Source organism: Ruditapes philippinarum, unplaced genomic scaffold (genome assembly GCF_026571515.1).
Source record: "Ruditapes philippinarum isolate M1 unplaced genomic scaffold, ASM2657151v2 ctg336_1_1_1_1, whole genome shotgun sequence".
Taxonomy (NCBI): domain Eukaryota; kingdom Metazoa; phylum Mollusca; class Bivalvia; order Venerida; family Veneridae; genus Ruditapes; species Ruditapes philippinarum.
The window spans coordinates 230781-247861 of record NW_026859998.1 but is presented as its reverse complement, the minus strand read 5'-3'; the positions used below and the strand labels follow the sequence as shown (position 1 = coordinate 247861).

The 17081-nt window shown below is 32.9% G+C and overlaps 4 protein-coding genes and 1 non-coding gene across 5 annotated transcripts in view; 2 read left to right on the top strand and 3 right to left on the bottom strand.

Annotated features, from left to right (window-relative positions):
* Window positions 1-2697, top strand: part of LOC132758583 (centromere-associated protein E-like) — a 45300-nt gene extending 42603 nt beyond the window's left edge. Inside the window, exons 28-30 of the mRNA XM_060750272.1 lie at window positions 653-846; window positions 1705-1781; window positions 2372-2697. Of these exons, the coding sequence (XP_060606255.1) occupies window positions 653-846; window positions 1705-1781; window positions 2372-2535 (435 nt within the window). The 3' untranslated portion in view covers window positions 2536-2697. The remainder of the gene's footprint in view (window positions 1-652; window positions 847-1704; window positions 1782-2371) is intronic.
* A 4052-nt stretch (window positions 2698-6749) lies between these two features.
* On the bottom strand, window positions 6750-9474 carry LOC132758577 (uncharacterized). Its single transcript, XM_060750257.1, has 4 exons — window positions 9341-9474; window positions 8659-8819; window positions 7524-7610; window positions 6750-7147 (listed from the first exon to the last, which is right to left on the bottom strand). Exons 1-4 carry the CDS (start codon window positions 9422-9424, stop codon window positions 7072-7074), a joined length of 408 nt encoding a protein of 135 aa, XP_060606240.1. The 5' UTR covers window positions 9425-9474; the 3' UTR covers window positions 6750-7071.
* A 13-nt stretch (window positions 9475-9487) lies between these two features.
* Window positions 9488-17081, top strand: part of LOC132758582 (dynein axonemal intermediate chain 3-like) — a 37709-nt gene continuing 30115 nt past the window's right edge. The window contains exon 1 of the mRNA XM_060750271.1: window positions 9488-9555. Coding sequence (XP_060606254.1) covers window positions 9554-9555 — 2 coding nt within the window. The 5' untranslated portion in view covers window positions 9488-9553. The remainder of the gene's footprint in view (window positions 9556-17081) is intronic.
* LOC132758570 (uncharacterized) lies at window positions 10840-12489 on the bottom strand. The gene is made up of 3 exons (XM_060750246.1): window positions 12092-12489; window positions 11342-11510; window positions 10840-10896 (listed from the first exon to the last, which is right to left on the bottom strand). Exons 1-3 carry the CDS (start codon window positions 12223-12225, stop codon window positions 10840-10842), a joined length of 360 nt encoding a protein of 119 aa, XP_060606229.1. The 5' UTR covers window positions 12226-12489.
* On the bottom strand, window positions 15417-15488 carry Trnac-gca (transfer RNA cysteine (anticodon GCA)). Its single transcript has one exon. It is a non-coding gene; the product is annotated as a tRNA-Cys (tRNA).

The window sequence follows — 17081 nt, the reverse complement described above, 5'->3', positions numbered from 1 at the left end:
TGAGTTAAACAATCTTTGTACAGAACTATTCTGAAATGGTGTTGTTTTTTTTTTCTATGAATGTAGAATAGGAAAAATAAACTCAGTAGTACCATAAGAAAAAGGTATATTTTGTCAGCTGATAAATAGCAAAGCCTATGATAAAGCTAATCACCGTAAATTATTCCTCACCCTTTAAGAAAACATTGTCTCAACACAAATTCTCAATTTGACACGTTCTTCCTAATTGGTTGGCCATCGATCAAGAAATCAGGAGGGCATATTGTTTTATATCTGTCTATCACTAAACTTTTTTTGTTATGGTCCCTGACTTCTTAGTACTTGGCAGTCTCTCTGATGATTAAGACTGGGCTTGAGAGATGGATTGTTTTACATTAGAATTACATTATAAATGAGCCGTGTCACGACAAAATCAACATAGAGCGTTTGCAACCAGCATGGATCCAGACCAGCCTGCGCATCCGCACAGTCTGATCAGGATCCATGCTGTTCGCTTACCAACTCTATTACAAGTAGAGAAACTGATAGCGAACAGCATGGATCCTGATCAGACTGCATGCGCAGGCTGTTCTGGATCCATTCTGGTCGCAAACGCACTATGTTGGTTTTGTCGTGACGCGGCTCTAATGACTTGGGTTGATGATCACTGCAGGTGTGTGAGATGTCAGCTGAGAATAAGAGATTACAACAGGAGATCGAGAAACAGAAAAAGAAACTGTCCCGCGTTGAAAATCTCGAACAAGAGAATACAAAGGTGAAAGAAGAGTTGCAGAGTTTCCGGAAGAAATATCATCAGGTTGCAGAAATTGAGAAGGAGAATCAGTATTTGAAAGAGGAACTTAAAAAGTATGTTATGTCTGTAAATTGTAAATTACATTTTCTAACACCTGTCACATTATTTCCATATCAAACAGATAGGGCAGTCAAGTGCATCATTTCACGATATATGCACAGCATAAAAAAATGAATGCATCAGGAAAATTACTTCTATGCTCAATATAGTACAATACATCTCCATTTTTGTATGAAATTCAATACAGTATAGGTATAATAGTATAATTTGTAGTATAATTTGCACCATAAAAGTCATTTTCATAATTATAAATACAAAAGATATCACTACTCAAAAATGACCAAGGAAATGGTAATATTTTAGTACCATATGATTTCTGGAAATAGTACTGTTCAGCACTGAATATCATAAGCCCAAAAAAAAACAGATAAAAAAATGGCAAACCCCCCCCCCCCCCATTGCAGTTTCCTGCAGTGTTTTTGGTAATTTTGGACTACAATAATGGGTAAATAATAAAATATTTGAAAATTTGTCTTTTCATTTTTAGCTCAACTATTCGATAAGAATAAGTAGAGCTATTGTAGTCACCCGAGCGTCGGCGTCTGCGTCGGCGTAACTACTTATGTTAAAGTTTTTGTAATACCTCAAATATTTTCAAAGTCCTTTAACATATGGCTTTGAAACAAGTTGAAATTTTATACTCTTCTTTGAGAGCATAATAGGACTCTCTCCAAGGCCTATATCTGTAATATGGATTTAAAGAAAAAATTTACCCTTTTCTTTACTTAGAAAATTTTACATTATCAAGGCTTTTTTACTATCAAGCACTAAGAATAGTCGAGCGTTGCTGTCCTACCGACAGCTCTTGTTAATTTGGATCCCATTAAGACAATTGTATATTGAAATTACAGAGCAACAGATAAAGGCAAGGACTGCAGTAGGAACACTTCATTACTAGGCAATTCCAGTTTCAGAAATCCATTGGAAGGTAAAATTTATTTTGTGATGCATTTACATAAATGAAACAGAACAAAATTTCAAATGCATTAATCATGGTTTTAATTGAATAAGAGAATTTTTTTATTTATCAAGTAATCAGCATGAATTGATAATGTTTCACAATTCACCATGGTCTAGGTGTTGTTGTTGTTGTTTTTGTACCCACTGATTTATCTTTATTGATAAAGGACAATCCTGTTCAAATAACTTCTCTCTCGGACTTGTGAGAATTTGATTTTCATGTTGGCCAATTGTCAGCCTAGCTTACAGATGTTTTGTTTTTGTTCTTCTCAGTAATCTGTATAAAGTGGTAGTATTTGTTTGAAAAGGTATAATTATATATAACAACACCGTTGAACTTAAATTATATCTTTAGAATAAATGTTGAAAAAAGAGTATCATCATTAACTGTATATCAAATTAATATTCTGAAAGGATATTATGATGTACATGTAATTGTATGCAAGATTTTTTTCTGAAGAAATTTATGTTTGTAAAAAAAAAAAAAAAAAATTATCATTTTTCTAAAAATGAAACAGAAAAAACACCAAAAAAAACTCTCCCTTTTAATAATTTCAGACATGTTTCTTACCGGATCAACCACAGTGACAGAACCCATATCCATACCACCAAGCCCAAAGAAGGAACCAAGGTTTAAAGTGCCAGATCTGAATCCTACAAAGAAGGAGGACACTTTGATAAAAGAATGTAAAGAAGAAGTTAACAATTGTAAAACCTCTTAACAGTCAATAAATATCATTAGTTATATTGATTGCTGACAGGTTATATGGCTCTGAATAATCTATATATCACCCAAGCTGCTAATGGGTAATGTACAGCAAACAAAACAACATTAGTTATAAAGATTTTTGTCAGGTTATATGGCCCTATATAAATGATTGGTTGGCAATTGAATATAATCACTAGGTGACAGTTATATTGCAAACAATCATTTATATACCGTCATATAACCTGTCAGGAATATTTATGACAAATTTATAATACAGCAAACTTTCTTTTTTAAAGAAAAAAGTAAGATTTCTGCATAAATTGACAGCAGTTGTGTATATAAAACTATATAATTAATATATATTAATCTAATGGAAAGCAACGTTACAAACTTGTTATTATAAACAGCCCTATAACCTGTAAAATGTGGCCACTAAGAAATTCATAAAACAGTATGGCTGCTTTTTGTAATGATATAAAAATAAACTTGTAAAACTTGCAGAAGCCTCGTGTATAGATATTGTGAAATGAATATCAACTTGTAAGGTACTGTAAGGTTTTTAGATGTGGCTGAAGAAATAGGATTTAACTCAATACAGTGTTGGAGCAGTACCTCTAGATGCAAAAAACATGATCACAAAGTAGAAAAAAAATGACTTTTTATTTTTGCCTATTCTTACATGTTTCATTCATTATTATATAAATTAGTGTGTAAAGATAAATTTGACGTTTTATAATGCTTTTCGGTGGATAGGCAAGATTTTAGTATTTAGTCATTTAAGAGCCTTGTACAGTATATGCCGGAATTCAGTATTTAGTGTGATGCTCCAACACTTTTTTTAGCTTAATATTAGCCTCACTCGAAGAAATACGCAGATATTAAGAAGACTGTATTTTGTGCAAAATTGAATGTTTCACTTGAAATAAATATCAATGTTTTTATTTCCTTGTGAACAGTCATTCGCTGAGTGTTTTCAAAGTATTTTGAGATAAGTTGCCACTATAACCTACAAAATATGTATTTGAATATGAAAGGGTGCATTGTTATTTTAAGAGTTTGGTCATATTGACCTTTAACCAAAGCGTCATTTTGTATACAGTAGAATTCTGAAGGAATTTTCACTTTTCTATGTGCATAATGTTTTCATTTATTTAGTGTGCTATGTTTTTACATGTACATGTGTATGTTCTTGATTTGGTCAGAAGAAAAAGAAGTTGGATGTGAGTGCATGTTTACTAAAGTCAAAGCTTTTTTTTCTCTTTAGAATCGTATTGTAAAACAGATGTGTACATGTATATCATAATTCATTCTATTTTACTGTGCTTTCTTTTCTGGCAATATAGAACAGTGTCAATAAAAGTTATATTTTAATGATGAAACAAGACAGTTTTTAGCTCGACTATTCGAAGAATATGAGAGCTATTGTAGTCGCCCCGGCGTCGGCGTCCGCGTCGGCGTCTGCGTTGGTTAAAGTTTTTTGTAAAGTCAAATATCTCAATTATTACTTGAGATATTCAATTGAAACTTACAATACTTATTTATAGTAACAAGGTACATCAGATTGACAAGTTGGATAACTCTGCCTACAATATTGACAGAATTATGCCCCTTTTTAACTTAGAAATTTTGGTTAAAGTTTTTTGTAAAGTCAAATATCTCAATTATTGCTTGAGATATTCAATTGAAACTTACAATACTTTATTTATAGTAACAAGGTACATCAGATTGACAAGTTGGATAACTCTGCCTACAATATTGACAGAATTATGCCCCTTTTTAACTTAGAAATTTTGGTTAAAGTTTTTTGTAAAGTCAAATATCTCAATTATTGCTTGAAGATATTCAATTGAAACTTACAATACTTATTTATAGTAACAAGGTACATCAGATTGACAAGTTGGATAACTCTGCCTACAATATTGACAGAATTATGCCCCTTTGGAACTTAGAAATTTTGGTTAAAGTTTTTTTTATAAAGTCAAATATCTCAATTATTGCTTGAGAAATTCAATTGAAATTTAAAATACTTTTTTATAGTAACAATGTACATCAGTTTGCAAAATTGCATAACTCTGTCTGCAAAAATTTGCAGAATTATTTGCCCCTTTGAAAGTTAGAAATTTTGGTTAAAGGTTAAAGGTCTTTCAAAGATATTTACTTGAAACTTTACACACATGCACTTAGGGTCATAATTGGAGGGTCATAATTGTATGTCACTGACCAAGTTCCATAACTCTATCTTGCATTAAGGCTGATTCATATTCCCTTTTCTACTTAGTCTCTTGGTTAATGTTTACATGCAAGTTTTACATATCTCAATAACTATTAAAGATATTTATTTAAAACTTCACATATGCATTTAGGGTCATAATTGTAGGTCACTGACAAAGATCCATAATTCTATCTTGCATTTAGGCTGATTTTTCTCCCCTTTTTCAACTTAGAAATTCATGGTAAAGTTTTGCTTGTAAGCTGTTATCTCAATAACTACTGAAGGGTTTTGTGCCTTTTTGGGACAATTTTATGCATTCATAATAATAAAGCAGTGATTTACTTGATAAAACATCTTAATAACAAGCCTTTGTACCTTTTCTGTCAAATTTATGTATTCATAGGTTATTAGTATTATTATACTCAATAAAACACCCTTGTGACATTACCTTCCGAATAGTCAAGCCAATACTGTATAATTGGCCTATAACATGAATTTATAAAAAAAAATTGGCCCTTTAGTGAACTTAAAAGATTTAACATTATGAAGGCTCTTTTACTATCAAGCACTTAGAATAGTCGAGCATGCTGTCCTACTGACAGCTCTTGTTCTTCATGCTGTAGGAATGTGAATTTTAGTATCTCCCTTAACTTGAAAATTTTAACATAAAATGAACATAAAACTGATTTTGTTTAACGGTTATTCAGGTTAACCATTTTCTTACTGAATTTGTATAAATAAGGTAATGAACTTGACCATCTTTGAATTCAGAACTTTCCATTAAGGGATTTCAGTATTAGAATAGAACAGGGGATAGTAGTCTGGTTGAATGCTCAGCAGTGTGGACTGGTCTGACTGAATATTGGTGCCTTGATGCCAAAGACGACAAACCATTGTTGCTGACAGCCTTCTAAAGTTACATTTCCTACTTTGTCAGAAGATCAAATATTGATTTTAATATTGATTCTTGGTATATTTGTAGTTAGTGCTGATGTTGAAGTGTTTTTTTTTAACTTTATACTTTTGTTTAACTTGTAATTAGCTGCTGTGTATGTTGATGTTTTTTGTTGTGAGATGTTTTTGTTTTTGGACTTTTCAAGTAGACCTTCACAAAATTTTGTGTATGGTTGTAATTGTCACAATTAATTCCACATTAGCTGTATCAATGTACAAATGTACATTGATCTTAGTATGTAATTATATATCATGTATAGTTTTTAATTTGTGTAGAAATATTCATAATTTATTTATCAAATTTTTATATCATTTGATACTAAAATAAGTAATCTTCTATGTACATGAACAATATATATATTCTTAAACTTTATTCTCCCTCTCTGTCTAAACTCATTTCATTTCCTGTAAAAATAAAATTTGAAAAGTTTAAACTTGGTTATTTTTTTTCTTCTCCCAGTATGCAAGTCTTTTTATGCTAATTTAATATATTTTAGATGCTTCCTGTTCAGATATAAAAGTTTGTATATTAAGTATGACGTTACTTCCTGTGATTTCCATTTTGACTATTATTTATATGATTATATATTTCTTTATATAAGATTCCTGATGGTGACGTCAGTCAAAAATATAACTAGGAGCTTTGTGAATAACTCCACTTGATTGTCAGCGTCAATACTGCTTTCTTCGAATGGTTTTCGTTTAGACACTTGTAAAAATGGTGCTTTTTGTTTATTAAGCTTTCTATCTGGCTTATTGAAATTTGATGGTTCTACTCGGATGCTTGGATTCTCGTGCCAATAGTAAAGTGTGAAGCCTCTTAGACTTCCCAAACATTAAAGCTTGGAAGTCAAAATATGAACTAAATAGTGTCCGTGTGATATCAAGCCAAATTACAACAGTTTCATTCAAGGTGTTATTCCCGGACATCATTTCAGGGGAAGTAATCAATTCGACAGGACATTTGCGTGACCATCTTACACATCATCTATTTATAAAGATATTGTCAATGTTGATTATCTCATACATGATAAAAAAAGAAAACAGTGTGTTTTGTTTCATATTTAATCATAAAAACAAGATATAAAATGCTGCGTAACTTAAACCCTCGGTGTACGTAGCATAAAAACATATACATGTGTATACATAAGATATATACATGCCCTATATTCACATAAGAAAACAGCTAGGTCTTCCTTCAATAAAGCTGGAATGTCCCATGACCTGTAACACATTGCAAATGTGGAATTCTAAAATTAAGTCACTTAAATATGTTCCCACAAAAAGAGTGCAACAGTCCATCTGATGTCGACGTTCTGTAACCCCATCCCAGTCCCCATTCACATGGTAAAAGGTACAAATGTTTTCAGTTTATGTTCGCTTCTATATGCTGATGTTTGGTCGTGCACAGATGATATACAATGCCTGGTCCAGTATAAAATCCTCCCATTTTACATCCCTGAAACATAAAATATAAAAAAACATTGAGATAGAAAAATGTTGTTTTTATTTAAAGTTGGACAAAAGACCTGGATGAATCTATATATTCAACAAAGACCTTTGAGTTTATACTTTATCATGACAATCAATAGTGTGCGCTTTTTACAAAACATGTACAAGATGGGTGTTTTGGAACAGAATTGTCCGTGAAATTGATAGACCCCTACTCTGAGCTCTAAGTTTTTCATTGAATAACATTGACTTTATTTTTGATTAACACAAACATTAGCATGACAGTAGCATAGTGTTACTTTATCGAGTCCATTAAGGTTCTATGCATGAAGAAGACAAACTTAATGGGTTATCATATGTTATATGCAAGCACGATCACATACCCCTGCTTGTTATTAGATTCCATGATAATGTCGGTAAATACGCTAGCGTGTAGGTCCAATATGTCCGAGTCTTTGACAATTTCATTCCTGTACAATAAAACAACATGTAAGATACGTAGATCTAAGTAAAACAACACAACATGTTAATTAAATAAGAATACACATCTAAAATAATGCAACACTTAAAACAATCATAGAAATTAAGAAGAAAAAAAAACACAACATGTAAAATTATTAAACATGTGAAATAACGAACGATACACTGTACATCTGTAGAAATAGATTTTTTTGAAACACATTTTAAAACACGTGCAAAGTTACATAGAGAACATATTTCAAATAAGTACAAAAACCTGAACCAGACGTCTTCAATTGTCAAATTTAATGAATGAAATGCATAAAATGTAACTGTGTTCGAGATTGTAAATAATCTGTTGTTGTGTAGCAGTCCTCATATTTCTGTCTCTGTCTGAGTCCTCACATTTCTGTCTGAGTCCTCACATTTCTGTCTGAGTCCTCATATTTTTGTCTGAGTCCTCATATTTCTGTCTGAGTTCTCACATTTATGTCTGAGTCCTCATATTTGTGTCCGAGTTCTCATATTTGTGTCTGAGTCCTCATATTTCTTTCTGGGTCCTCACATTTCTGTCCGAGTTCTCATATTTTTGTCTGAGTCCTCATATTTCTGTCTGAGTCCTCATATTTGTGTCCGAGTCCTCATATTTGTGTCCGAGTCCTCAAATTTGTGTCTGAGTCCTCACATTTCTGTCTGAGTCCTCACATTTCTGTCCGAGTTCTCATATTTTTGTCTGAGTCCTCATATTACTGTCTGAGTTCTCACATTTATGTCTGAGTCCTCATATTTGTGTCCGAGTTCTCATATTTGTGTCTGAGTCCTCATATTTCTTTCTGGGTCCTCACATTTCTGTCCGAGTTCTCATATTTTTGTCTGAGTCCTCATATTTCTGTCTGAGTCCTCATATTTGTGTCCGAGTCCTCATATTTGTGTCCGAGTCCTCATATTTTTGTCTGGGTCCTCGTTTTTCTATCTTAGTCCCCATATTTCTATCTAAGTCAAAATAATATTGAAAATGTGAGTAATATAATCGATGACGAACGGAAATGAGCAACTTACGTGAGGCTGAGTTTACGCTTTTCGAAATTTCTGTACCAATTTTTGAAAGCTTCTTTCACCTCGTATTCTTTTACTCTACCATCACCGTCTATGTCCATTATATTAAATGTTGCCTTGGCTGCACATAGTTCCTTTTTCGTTAAGAGATCCACCAAATCGTACTGCAGGTATATGAACACTTTTTTACAATACTTGAAAAGATATACATGCATTCAATATCAACACCCTTACACCATATATGATAATGCATGTATGTTATTCCGTATTTTAAAGGAGCAAAGGATAATCAAGAAATATACTTAGAATTAAATTGAAAATCGATATTGCAATTTTAGAAAGCTTTGCAACGCTTTTTATTTCTTAGTAATTTTTGCGCAATAAGATAATTTGGAAAACATTGTGAAGGAATGATCGGAAAATTTGCAGTTTGGGCCTACATCAAACGGTACACAAATCTCCGAAAAATATCTCTGGAGTCCCTTTAAAATAATTTGGAGAGAAAAATGTAATTGCCGAGAAATTTCGATTGAGAGAATTCGTCTGGACCTATTTCATAACAGTAAGACCACGGTCGGTTTTTCCGAATTACAGAAGATAGATCTATATATCATATACTTTTTAAACAAATTGCTTATCAAATCAACCACAAACTATTGTCACTCATGTATAAACTATAATTTACTTTGTTTTTCTCTGCGAGGTAATGTTTACTTTCATGGTTGACAAATTCCCACCAATCCAGTTTATTGTCATTGTTCATGTCCATGTAACTAAACGCACGTGAAAGCCGTGCATTTTCAGCTTCTAATAATTTGCCTTGTCTATTTGTCAATGAACGCCGGCGGGAGTAATGGTGAAGATATTCTGGCAGGGAAATTTGTAAATCTGAAAAAATATGTAAGAAATACTTTTGTAAACTTTTTTGCTTGTTTTTTTTTAAAGCTAGCAAGTCAGGTGAAAACTCACCTCTCGCTAGCAGAAATACTTTTCGTTTTCTCTCGCAAACAAACCTTATACATGTACTAGCATTCTAACCCCTCGCTTGCGTATTTATCTCTCGTAATCTCTTGCTAGAATACCTCTCGCTAGCGCACTTACCTCTCGTTACCTCACGCCAGCATACCTCACGCTTGTGTACTTACCTCTCGTTACATCACGTGCTATTGTACTTACCTCTCGTTTCCCCACGCTAAATATACTTTCGCTATGTACTTCCTCCCCACCCCAGCCGCATACCCCGCCGGGGGGGCTTACCCCTGGTAATCACTCATTTTACTGACCCCTCGTTTCATCCGCAGAACCCGCCGAGTGTACAACCTCTCGTTTTCTTCGCTATCCCCCCCTTCGCTACGCCGAAATGAAAGCCTTTAAACCTTTTAAAAATGCCCGATGTTTACAAATTTTCCCCTTTGAACTGAAAACTTTGCTGTTTTTTTTTATATTAAAATCAGAAACATTCCAAAACCAAAAAATGACACAAAATCAAAAATTTTATAGAAGGAATTTTTAGAAAAAAAATCATTATTACAAAACCCCGTTTTAAAGTCGATTTTACAATAAATTGTCATCCTTCACTTCCCCGGATGTTAATAGCAGGGATATATTTGACTAAAATGAGAAATGAAAAGAAACATAATAAATTTCATCTAAACGAGCCAGCTATTTCTTAAATCTGTAAAATATGGGTATGGATTGCAACGAAAATTTAAACGAATACTTCTCAATAATGTTTAATTTCTAGTTCTTTAGTTCTATATAGGGTCTTTATTTATATACACTACGCTTATTTCCATAGCAACGCGGGAGATATGAGAGCTGACCAGAACTCAACCACTCTTTTACGTACGCAATGAGGACAGCTCCATCCAACATTGGACCTTGCTTTATCCATGTTATATTTGTCTGCATCGGACAGATCCCCGCATCTCAACAGACAGTCTTGGTGAAAAACATCCACATACACAAATGGTAACGTCTTCCCGTGAAATACCGGGAAAAACTTGAGACAAATTTGCACACTTGGAATTAAAGGGGGGATCTCTTAAATGGGAAAAGCCCAAAAAATAGAAACCCGGATAATATTGACGAAAGTCGGGAAATTTTTTGTTGATTTTGAAAAATTGGGAAAACTTTTTAAACTTTTTTTAAGGGAAGAAAAGAAAAATATTTTTGCATTTACATTCAAATTTTCAATTTCGGGGGAAAAATCTTAAACCCAACTTTTTTTTTTCCAGCGCCCTAAAAAAGATGCAACAAAAAACCCATTTTTTAATTTTTTTTTAAAAATCATTTTTGGCCAAATTTGAACACATTTAAGGGTCAAAAAAAAATTGTCCATTTATCTATGTTTTTGTTTCATTTCTTTAAATGAAATAAAAAGTGTTTTTTCAAGTTCTCTCGAACAATGTGCAAACCATAAGTGCCCTCTAATTTCAGGGAATGGTGATACATATACCTAACAATATAATTGAGCCGCGTCACGACAAAACCAACGTAATGCGTTTGCGACCAGCATGGATCCGCGCAGTCTGATCAGGATCCATGCTGTTCGCTTACAAACCCTATAACAAGTAGAGAAACTTATAGCGCATTATGTTGGTTTTGTCGTGACGTGGCTCATATAGTGTTTTGATGATGTCATGAATATCTAATGAAAGTGAAATATTTATATAAAGAACCTTACCTTCACGTAGGTTGGAACGTCCGGGTACGGTATTTTACGGGTAGATTGGGGAGGAGATTTCGGTCTTATTGTGTGTAGACTAGGACACTCATTGATTGTATACTCCTGCAACTTTCTGGATAGTTCATCTTTGTCGTTCTTCATCCGATTCTTCATCTTTTCCATAAAACTATTAAGGTATAACATCCATCATTAAATAGTAAAATTGGGTTTTAAATTCCGTAAATTTTCGTTTTTTTAAGGGGGGTTTGAGTGGCCCCGGGTTTCCATTTCACCCTAAATAAAATCTTTCTAAACGGAGAACGAACATACCGAACTTTTCTACAAACCTTAAAAGGTAAAGAAACCAATTGTTGAATTTCAAACTTGTCAATAGGATAAATAAGATGGTTAAACAAATTTTATAGTTACACGATAAAATATGCCGTAAAACATAAAGTCAGCCATTCATCCGCATCAGAATTTAGTTTTATTGCGATTAAATTTTTCCCTCAAATTCCCGATTAATTGAAAAATTGACCTTTTTTGAAACATTAACTTTAACATTACAGCGATGCAGAAATACGCTTGCCAAAAATGTTTGTAAAAGGCAGTAAATAGTTGAAGTTACAAGCTGGTTAATATATATATATTTGATTACATTTTTTACGTAAAATTACAGAGTCTATGTTTATAGACATAAAATTTTTGACATATTTTTAATAAAAAAAACCCATTTTAAAGTAGAACAGTTTGTAAACCGCAACTTACCTTGTAAGCACTTCACGTTGCTTCGATTTATCTGACACGTGCCGACAAAAAAAACCCAAAGCCACAGCCTTCGCTTTTGTTTGGTGCCAATGGTTGGTGTGGCCACTTTTAGTTTTTCTTACTTCGTTTGCCATTGTGGTTGAACAAGTTGAATATCCTTATAGAATTTAATGTCTGGGTAGCTCGATGCACTGCATGCAAGTATATCAAATTTTAGAATGAAATTCAAATTACCAGTCCAGGGATATACGAGTAGGTGCGTGAATTGTATTAAGCTTACGACGTAATTCTAAGTAAATTGGTGTTAGTGACATTTTACCTTGTGTGTTGTTTACGCTATATTGACAAATAATGAATATAACTAATGAATAATTCGTTAATCCATAATAATCTGCTGTAAGCACATAAGTCGGTGATCGTGTCATTATAGGCCTTACTTATATTGCAAACATGTTAATCTGTACCCCACTTGACTTAAAAACATGTTGACCTGAAAAAAAAGAAATAAACATCAATTGTTTTCTTTACTAGATATAGAATTTATTTTCATCGAGTGTTTATATTTAAATAACTTATGATTGGTCTTTTTCTGTTTTCTTTCCGCATATTGCGGAGTTCGTCAAAGATGTCGTATTTAGAGGTCTGTTAATAGTTCAGTGTGTGTTAAAATATTACTGTTGTTAATAAGCCAGTTCTCCTCTGGATCTGGCTCCGGTTGGCATAACTCCGCCTTATTTTTGTTTACTATTTAGGTCCTACGAAGAAACGATCTGCAAATAAGTGTTTTATCCTTCACTTTTTAGGTTTTGTTTTATAATGTCAGTGGGAGGAATTTAATCAATTTTTCATAACTTTTTTTCTGATAGACAGGGGATTAGGCAGTTTGTGAAACTTATATAGTATATATTATTTTTTACAATTGCTTCAATGTGTAATATTTGAAAATGCAAGCTAACCTTAATCACTCCATTAAAAAAACGGTGTATTGTAACTTGGGCTTAAAATTTTAAATTCCAGATTGTAATTGACAATTTTACGAATATTTCATAAAAAAAGATCACTAAGCAAGTTATTTTGATTTTACGAATATTTCATAAAGAAGATCACTCAGCAGGTTATTTTGATTTTACGAATATTTCATAAAAAAGATCACTCAGCAAGTTATTTTGAACATCCTTGGTAATCAATATTGGGATGGTTGGTTTATACAAAATACCCGTAATGCCTGTAAAGATTCCATAGTGTAAATAACCATTGCACCCCGTCCCGTGTTTATATTATCTATTTCTCTCTTAACCCCTTCTCTAAATTTTAGCAGTTTTACTGCACGTGCACCCGGTCCCCAATAGTATGGAGCACTTACTGATACGGTGAAAAGCAGTTTCATGTAATGAACAATTTATTATATCACACTTATCATACTTTCAATAATTGTAAAGTTAGTGTAATAAACATACATAATATTAAAATTACAATGTATTCGAAAAACAATTGGATTTGTAGCATCACGAAATTGAACATTCGTACTTCAAACTATCCAAATGGATATACACATTAAAGTTTCCTTGTATTTAAGTTTACTATTGTATAAGATGTTTGTTTAAATCAAATTATTAAAACTATTGAGTTTTTTATAAAGTAAGTAGCGTGCCCTTGCTTTGTCCTAAAACATCTGTCTTTCTTCGACCTTGTAACGCATTCTATCAGATTTCACTCCTATTTTTCCAGACTGCCTCAGAACTCCTTTCTTATTTTCCTTTTGCTGCGGTGCTCTGTCATCAAGTTATCGATTCTGAAATATTTTATAAATGTAAAAACATTTTAGTTTTAGTTCAGAAGGCTAAAAATTCAGGATGATAAATATTTTACCTATTCAATACAAAGAAAGTTCAATAAATGCCGTCAGCAATAAAAAAAGAACAGCAAAAACGCTGTTAGTAAAAGAAGATTATTTATGGTGTAAAGATTTAAGTAGCTATTTGCTTTGTCAAAATTATCTAACCTTCGTAGCGTACAGTTATCTTATTGCACCAAAAAAACATCGTACACATAAATATTCGGACAACAAGACTTCATATATATCTTTGCACAAAAATATTTGCTATGCAACTCAATAACGAGTGTCTACATAAGTTGTAAGTAGAAATAGCAACTAACATTCACGATAAGGGCTTTGATCTTATGACTTTTTCACCGACACAAAATCAGTTACTGCCAAGTTACCTTCAATATTTTTTTTTCACTTGAACCTAAACTTGTATGATTTCGAGGAAATATATGTGTAGGTCAGAGCCCCAAATGATCCACAAAAATGCAATTTTAATAGAGTATTGCTCTAGTCAATGACTCTAACATTTTTATAAAATACACTCACTCTGACGTGTGTTTTAAATGGCCGTTTTAAATACATTCTAAAATCCGCCATTACTCCGAATCGTACCATTTTCACCTCGCTTCAAAAAGTATCAAATGATTTTAATCTCTATACGTTCGACTTCCTGATCTACTTGCATAGATATTATAAACTTATCTGAATTTTATTTACAAGGATTTTTTACTTGAAGAATGCCAATATTTATTAATATCTTGGAATTCATTAACAACACTTCTTATGTCGTGTACCTGGAAATAAATTTAGATACGCAATAACAAACAGAAAGGCATGGGGTTCGAAACATTCTTTATCTTAAAATTAATTCATTAAAGTGGATTGGTCTAAAATCGACACAATTTCCATTAGTATTTCAAAATGTTGATATAAAAACAATAGGAATATATACTTTTTATATACAAATGTACTCATAAAATATTTCCAGCATCATCCAGATGTAATTTTTTCGTGGTTTGTTGTTATATCTGATACTAAATACTGTAAGTTGTCGATGTCATTATTTATTGTATTGTAACTATATACATGTACCAGGGGGCGTTTTATCAACGTGCCGTAGTCAAATAGAAAGACAGTTCTAAAGGCCTTGCAAAAATGTTACTAACTGGCACCTTTTACTTCTTGTTTTAGGTTACAGTACAGTAATTTAGCATCCGTCGGAATAGAGATATCATTTTTTGTTTACATTTTGACACGGATTTGTAATATAAATCCGTGATTTTGATATCTTTGCGACATGTGTTATTTCAGTCAGCGCTTAAAATTTACCACATGTACTTCATGTTAAAAAAACAAACTTTACAGAAAGGAAAAACTATCATTAGGCTTATGTGCCTAAAGGGTTAATTAAGATGTACTTGTTTATTTTAAAAAAAAAGAACGGAAAAATCAAACTTGTTATTTTAAAAAAAAATAACGGAAAAAGGCAAAAACTACAGGGGACACCCGGGTTCGAACCGGGGACCTCTCGATCTGCAGTCGAATGCTCTACCACTGAGCTATATCCCCTTGATGTTATTAAGGAAAATATAAATATATAAACAAACATTATTGGCAAGTTTTGTTTAATTGAATAATTACATTTTCCAAGATAACTTATCTTTAAGAACAAAACCGTCTTTATTCAGTAAAAACAGCTGCAACAGTGACTATATGTAAATCTAGAACTATATAACAATTTCTGTTTCCACTAGCGACAAATTTCAACAACATCCGGTCGATTTCAATATGGCGGCGCACTAAGGACGCAAACGTTTGTTTATCAACTCTTTTTGAATTATATAGCTGATTTAAAAGGTATGATGAAATACCAATATGTTAAATTAAAAAGAAATAAAAACTTAAAGGTTATCATCGTTTTAAAAATCCTTCTAATATAGATATTTGAAGCTAAAGTGAATAAAACGCTTTGCCATCCAATGTAAACTGCATGTTTACGGAACGGGCACCTGTCAAATAAAAATTAATCAAGTTTTCTTCTTTAGAAGGAATGTTTAACTTTCATTTGGCCACAATATTATTGCACAACAGATTATATCTTTTGGAGTCCAAAATATTGTTTTAAGGATGTTAGATTTGTCCAATTTACACACATCATCAGTTTGTTTTTTTAACAGATGTGTTGAAAGCATACAAATTACTAATGATTTCCTTGTTTTGTTGTTTACACCAGGGCTGCCGATTTTCCGCGGATTCGCAGAAATCAGCGGATTTCATGAGCTCCTGGGTCATTTTTGAGATCGATGTAAATTTGACAAAGACAATAAATTCATTCGTCATATTTTATACAGTACCCAAAAACCGGCACACTTCGGCTTTTATCGTTACGCTAGCCGCCTATGGTATGTCTGTAAGCGCTTTTCTCATTGGTCAAATCGAGTCTTTTCAGGCATTCTATTTTAGAATAACCAATCAAATTACAGTTTACATTGTCGCTCTTGTCTGTTGTCAAAATGTCGGATAAGGAAGTCAAATTTAGAGTCCAGGAAATTGATTTTAGGGCATACCAAATCATCAGAATCCAGGAGCTTTAGGGGGCTTCGCCCCCTGGGCCCCCACCAGGGCTCTGCCCTTGACCCGCAATGGGGGCTTGCGCAGCCCCCTTGACCCCCGGCGTATTTTCCTCGGATTTTGCAATTTGCTGTTGGCAGCCCTGTTATACTCAGTACCAGAATATACTCTAGGACTGGGATATATGGCTTATTGTCGATATTCATCTGTAGCTGCTTTGATGATGCATTTTACTGCCTCTCCAGACTTTCTGAAATACGTCGGTCCGACGGACATGCAGGGCCAAAACACCTTTTTTGGGGAAGGGGCCTTAGCCTTTTACTTGGGGAAAATAAGCGCGATTTTTGCATATTTGGGGAAAAATTGGGCTGTTTCATAATCATCAAGAAAGGGATATATAACATTAATATGGAAAAATAAACAACATAGACTCTCTTATAACTAAAAAAAAACAAATTTTATTCATTGATTCTTGCTTTATAATAACATTTTCCTATTCTTTCTTGATTTTAACTCATCCACCAGAGCGTTTAAGTCATCGTCAGAGAAGTCTCTGATCTCTTGGACTCCGTTTTATCAACAATGACAACA

Excerpts from the sequence above, each read along its gene's own strand:
- LOC132758570 (XM_060750246.1), bottom strand. The coding sequence starts at position 12,225 with ATGGCAAACGAAGTAAGAAAAACTAAAAGTGGCCACACCAACCATTGG. Across the intron at positions 11,511-12,091 it reads CAACGTGAAGTGCTTACAAG|TTTTATGGAAAAGATGAAGA; the intron begins GTAAGTTGCGGT and ends ATACCTTAATAG. Across the intron at positions 10,897-11,341 it reads ACGTTCCAACCTACGTGAAG|GGCGCTGGAAAAAAAAAAGT; the intron begins GTAAGGTTCTTT and ends CATCTTTTTTAG.
- LOC132758577 (XM_060750257.1), bottom strand. The coding sequence starts at position 9,424 with ATGGACATGAACAATGACAATAAACTGGATTGGTGGGAATTTGTCAAC. Across the intron at positions 7,611-8,658 it reads AAGCGTAAACTCAGCCTCAC|GAATGAAATTGTCAAAGACT; the intron begins GTAAGTTGCTCA and ends TTTATTGTACAG. Across the intron at positions 7,148-7,523 it reads GAATCTAATAACAAGCAGGG|GGATGTAAAATGGGAGGATT; the intron begins GTATGTGATCGT and ends TTTATGTTTCAG.